This window comes from Salvelinus fontinalis, chromosome 32 (genome assembly GCF_029448725.1).
Source record: "Salvelinus fontinalis isolate EN_2023a chromosome 32, ASM2944872v1, whole genome shotgun sequence".
In the NCBI taxonomy this organism is placed as follows: Eukaryota; Metazoa; Chordata; class Actinopteri; order Salmoniformes; family Salmonidae; genus Salvelinus; species Salvelinus fontinalis.
The window spans coordinates 14,872,268-14,878,267 of record NC_074696.1 but is presented as its reverse complement, the minus strand read 5'-3'; the positions used below and the strand labels follow the sequence as shown (position 1 = coordinate 14,878,267).

Sequence of the window (6,000 nt, the reverse complement as noted above, 5' to 3'; positions counted from 1 at the left end):
ACTTGTGGGTTACATTCAAGTCATTTAGCACACACACACTTATCCAGAGCGATTTACAAGAGCATTTAGGGTTATGTGCTCAGCTCGAGGGCACAGATTTTTCACCTAGTCAGTTCAGGGATTTGCACCAGCAACCTTTCGGTTACGGGCCCAATGCTCTAACCACTTGGTTACCTGCCGCGCGTTCAGGATAGAGCATGCCTGGTGATGAGACGTGATCCATATCAAATAGATGATTGATATATTTTCCATGATAGCGTGACTCAGCAATTCCTCATGTCACAAAAAGTTATGCAGGAATGAAAAAGCCAAGTAGAGCAACAAAATATAGGTGGTCATTTCAAATACTCTAAAACGTGGAAAAGGTGAGGAAATGACATCATACAAGGTCAATCTTATTTCCATTTCTTTATTTCTTTTAAAACCAATAGGAATTGAGGATATCTTCAAAATGGGTAAGATGATAAAAAAGAAACTGACCATTTGCTTTCTTTTCCACCTCTTTTCCTTCAGAGTGAGACAAGGGATTAACAGTTGAGATCATTGTGTGTGTGTGTGTGTGTGTGTACAGTCATTGTAGGAAAGTCCTATTGTAAACCCAGTAAGCAGCCTTGGTGAATGGAAAAAAAGGACCTACATTAAGACGAGCCCAGTGTCTTCCTGTGAAACTGGCTCTGTGTGTGATGGTCATAAGGGGGTTCGGGGTCTTTTCCGAGGTGGACTGAATATTGCACTCCCGCAAGATTGTATTTAATTTTTTTTAAAGAAAATGATAACATGGCTCTAGAATAAAATGAGAAACAGAAAAGTGTCCTTGCCGCCAACCCCAGAGTGCCTTGCTAGTTACAGCCAGTGAATAAATACAGCGGACATTTAAAACCCAGCCAACCCAGTAATTAAAAAGTGACATCAAGCAAGTGGGGTAGAGAGAAAAATATTACTGCATTTTCAGTGGAACTTTTCAGAGATTTTGTGTTGTACAAAAATACATCAACAGCCAAATGGACAGTAATTTTTCCTTTTTCTACTAATGTGCTGAAGGGTTTACAAACATTTAAAAAAGGTACATAACCCTGGGCAAATCCATAATTCATATCATTAATAGAAAAATAAACAAATCATCAATATTGATACCATTTTAACATTTGTAGATTTGGTTTGTTAAACTTTCATGTAGGTGTAAAAAAAAATACAAAGAGCTATCCCATGATTCAAAGCTGAAAATAAAAATGTTGAAAAAATTATGCGCCCGTGATAGGACACTGGTAACTTGGAGGCGGGCCTATATCTGTGTGCGTTGACCTTCTTGTTCATTGGTTCGGCTGGTTGGACCCCTAGATTTGCATTCATTCAAATGTAATCATTCGCTCGTTGATTAATTGATTCTGTGATCAATTAGTCATGTCTCAGTGTTAACAAATCACAATAATTACTGATAGTTCTCTCTCCCCTTGGTTGGAATAATGTTGTTCCCACTAGCTGCTGTATTCTTGATGAGACGCTGCACACAGACACGTTACTGGACGCAACAGTTGGGGCCGTTGGCATCCTTGAACCGCAGACGCATCTTGGGCCTGTATTTCTCCAGGTAAAGAAGCTGCTTGGAGTTGAACGCTCCACGTCTCTTCCTGAGGGGAGGGAGGGAAAACAACAAAGTGGTCTCAATGTCACAAGAGACCATGCAGCACATGTGCAACAACATCCACACAAATCAATATGTGCCCTGGGCAAATTCTAACAAAGTAATGAAGAGAATACATGACATGTTCCACAGCACAGAAACATTGGTTAGGCTCCATGCCCTGTGTGGAACAGTGGTGGCTAATGGCACTTAAAATCGGAGGGACAGGCTCATAGTAACAGCTGGAATGGAACAGTATCTAACAGTGTTTGATACCATACAAGCCCCCCCCTCCCACCTCCCTTACCAGCCTCCACTGGTGTGGAAGTTAGTGGTACTTACTGTCGTATGAACTGCACTGCATCCTCATACTTCATCCCAGTTTCAATCAGCGCTAAGGCCACCAGGACTGGAGCTCTACAGCACAGACACAATATAGATATCAATAAATCAGAGCGAGCAAGCAACAAATACCAGCCGGCATGGGTGGGGTTGTAGTGTAAAACATGCTGTGTCATGGTTATGTAGGTAGCAGGGTGGGGTTGTAGTGTAAAGCATGCTGTGTCATGGTTATGTAGGTAGCAGGGTGGGGTTGTAGTGTAAAACATGCTGTGTCATGGTTATGTAGGTAGCAGGGTGGTAGTGTAAAACATGCTGTGTCATGGTTATGTAGGTAGCAGGGTGGGGTTGTAGTGTAAAACATGCTGTGTCATGGTTATGTAGGTAGCAGGGAGGTAGTGTAAAACATGCTGTGTCATGGTTATGTAGGTAGTGTAAAGCATGCTGTGTCATGGTTATGTAGGTAGCAGTGTAGTGTAAAGCATACTGTGTCATGGTTATGTAGGTAGCAGGGTAGGGGGGGTAGTGTAAAGCATGCTGTGTCATGGTTATGTAGGTGGCATGGTGGGGATGTAGTGTAAAGCATACTGTGTCATGGTTATGTAGGTAGCAGGGTAGGGGGGTAGTGTAAAGCATGCTGTGTCATGGTTATGTAGGTGGCAGGGTGGGGAGGTAGTGTAAAGCATGCTGTGTCATGGTTATGTAGGTGGCAGTGTAGTGTTAAGCATACTGTGTCATGGTTATGTAGGTAGCAGGGTAGAGAGGTAGTGTAAAACATGCTGTGTCATGGTTATGTAGGTGGCAGGGTGGGGAGGTAGTGTAAAACATGCTGTGTCATGGTTATGTAGGTGGCAGGGTGGGGAGGTAGTGTAAAGCATGCTGTGTCATGGTTATGTAGGTAGCAGGGTGGGGAGGTAGTGTAAAGCATACTGTGTCATGGTTATGTAGGTAGCAGGGTGGGGAGGTAGTGTAAAACATGCTGTGTCATGGTTATGTAGGTGGCAGTGTAGTGTAAAGCATACTGTGTCATGGTTATGTAGGTAGCAGGGTGGGGAGGTAGTGTAAAGCATACTGTGTCATGGTTATGTAGGTGGCAGGGTAGGGAGGTAGTGTAAAGCATACTGTGTCATGGTTATGTAGGTAGCAGGGTAGTGTAAAACTGAGACATTGGCCTGGGAAACCCACAAGGGGGGGGGGGGCTGGGTTCACTGCAACCCCGCTGGGGCATCACGTTCACACACATAGTGTGATAAGTGTTGCTGTAAGCAAACCTCTCAAAAAGAAAAAAATGCACCACAAAACTTAAAAACTTCCCAGACAGACTGCCCGGAATGTCAAAACTCAAAGCTGACAGAGCATTCTTGTGTGGGGTTTTCAGAGAGAAGAGGGAGAGGAGGGACAATGATAGAGGGAATATGAGAAAGAGACAGAACGAACACCCTTTTGTGCATGCCAGGGTTTCCGTTAGGAAAATGTGGAGCTGGACAACGTAACCGGGAAGAATTAACTGGCCAGTTGAGAAATGTGGACCTATAGTGCATTAGGAAAGTATTCAGATGCCTTCTCCTTTTCCACAGCCTTACTCTAAAATGGATTAAATAGAGATGTTTTACAATCTACACACAATTCCCCATAATGACAAAGAGAAAACAGGTTTAGACATTTTTGCAAATGTATATATAAACTCAGCAAAAAAAACTAACATCCTCTCTCACTGTCAACTGCGTTTATTTTCAGCAAACTTAACATGTGTAAATATTCGTATGAACATTAGATTCAACAACTGAGACAAACTGAACAAGTTCCACAGACATGTGACTAACAGAAATAGAATATTGTGTCCCTAAACAAAGCGGGGGTCAAAATCAAAAGTAACAGTCAGTATCTGGTGTGGCCACCAGCTGCATTAAGTACTGCAGTGCATCTCCTCTGACATTCCTTTCTTGCAGGAAATCACACACAGAACGAGCAGTACTGCTGGTGGCATTGTCATGCTGGAGGATGATGTCAGGATGAGCCTGCAGGAAGGGTACCACATGAGGGAGGAGGATGTCTTCCCTGTAACGCACAACGTTGAGATTGCCTGCAATGACAACAAGCTCAGTCCGATTGATGCTGTGACACACCGCCCCAGACCATGACGGACCCTCCACCTCCAACTCTATCCCGCTCCAGAGTACAGGCCTCGGTGTAATGCTCATTCCTTCGACGATAAACAAATCCGACCATCACCCTCGGTGAGACAAAACCGCGACTCATCAGCAAAGAGCGCTTTTTGCCAGTCCTGTCTGGTCCAGCGACGGTGGGTTTGTGCCCATAGGCGACGTTGTTGCCGGTGATGTCTGGTGTGCCTACAACAGGTCTGCAAGCCCTTAAGTCCAGCCTCTCAGCCTATTGCGGACAGTCTGAGCACTGATGGAGGGATTGTGCGTTCCTGGTGTAACTTGGGCAGTTGTTCTTGCCATCCTGTACCTGTCTCGCAGGTGTGATGTTCAGATGTTTCGATCCTGTGCAGGTGTTGTTACACGTGGTCTGCCACTGCTAGGACGATCAGCTGTCTGTCCTGTCTCCCTGTAGTGCTGTATTAGGCGTCTCACAGTACGGACATTGCAATTTATTGCCCTGGCAATATCTGTAGTCCTCATGCCTCCTTGCAGCATACCTAAGGCACGTTCACGCAGATGAGCAGGGACCCAGGGCATCTTTCTTTTGGTGTTTTTCAGTCAGTAGAAAGGCCTGTTTAGTGTCCTAAGTGTTCATAACTGACCTTACTTGCCTACCCTCTGTAAGATGTTAGTGTGTTAATGACCGTTCCACAGGTGCATGTTCATTAAATGTTTATGGTTCATTGAACAAGCATGGGAGACAGTGTTTAAACCTTTTACAATGAAGATCTGTGAAGTTATTTGGATTTTTACGAATTAGCTTTGAAAGACAGGGTCCTGAAAAAGGGCCGCTTCTTTTTTTGCTGAGATATATATATATAAAAAAAAAATGAAATATCTTATTTACAAAAGTATTCAGACCCTTTGCTATGAGAATCGAAGTTGCACTAAGGTGCATCCTGTTTCCATTGATCATCCTTGAGATGTTTCTAAAACTTGGAGTCCACCTGTGGTAAATGCAATTGAGTGGACATGATTTTGAAAAGGCACACACACACACACCTGTCTATAAGGTGCATGTCAGCGCAAAAACCAAACCATGAGGTGGAAGGAATTGACCATAGAACTCTGAGACAGAAGTGTGTCGAGGCACAGATCTGGGGAAGGGTACCAGAAAATGTCTGCAGCATTGAAGGTCCCCAAGAACACAGTGGCCTCCATCATTCTTAAATGGATGAAGTGTGGAACCACCAAGAATTCCTAGAGCTGGCCGCCCAGCCAAGCTGAGCAATCGAGGGAAAAAGGCCTTGGTCAGGGAACCAACCATCTCTGCAGCACTCCACCAATCAGGCCTTTATGGTAGAATGGCCAGACAGAAGCCACTCCTCAGTAAAAGGCACATGACAGCCCGCTTGGAGTTTGCCAAAATGCACCTAAAGGACTCTCAGACCATGAGAGTCTGATGAAACCAAGATTAAACTCTTTGGCCTGAATTCCTCCAGACATGACGCTTGGCAACCTGGCATGGTGGCGGCAGCATCATACTGTGGGGATGTTTTTCAGCGGCAGGGACTGGGAAAATAGTCAGCACCGAGGGAAAGATGAACAGAGAAAAGTAGAGAGATCCTTAATGAAAATCTATTCCAGAGCGCTCAGGACCTGACTGGGGCGAAATTTCACCTTCCAACAGGACAACGACCCTAAGCACATAACCAAGACGAGGCACGAGTTGCTTTAGAACAAGTGTCAATGTCCTTGAGTGGCCCAGCCAGATCCAAGACTAACAACTCTGGAGAGACCTGAAAAGCTGTGCAGCGATGCTCCCCATCCAACCTGACAGAGCTTGAGAGGATCTGCAGAGAAGGGAGAAACTCCCCAAATACAGGTGTGCCAAGCTTGTAGCATCATACCCAAGAAGACTCAAGGCTGTAATCG

General features: G+C 44.7%; 1 protein-coding gene across 2 annotated transcripts in view; it reads right to left on the bottom strand.

The window, feature by feature from the left end:
* Positions 1 to 393: 393 nt before the first annotated feature.
* LOC129830804 (protein tyrosine phosphatase type IVA 2-like) overlaps positions 394 to 6,000 on the bottom strand; it is a 52,554-nt gene continuing 46,947 nt past the window's right edge. For both annotated transcript variants that reach the window (XM_055893546.1, XM_055893545.1), the window contains exons 6-7: positions 1,964 to 2,038; positions 394 to 1,628 (exon numbers count right to left, since the gene is read on the bottom strand). In XM_055893546.1, coding sequence (XP_055749521.1) covers positions 1,517 to 1,628; positions 1,964 to 2,038 — 187 coding nt within the window. In that variant the 3' untranslated portion in view covers positions 394 to 1,516. The remainder of the gene's footprint in view (positions 1,629 to 1,963; positions 2,039 to 6,000) is intronic.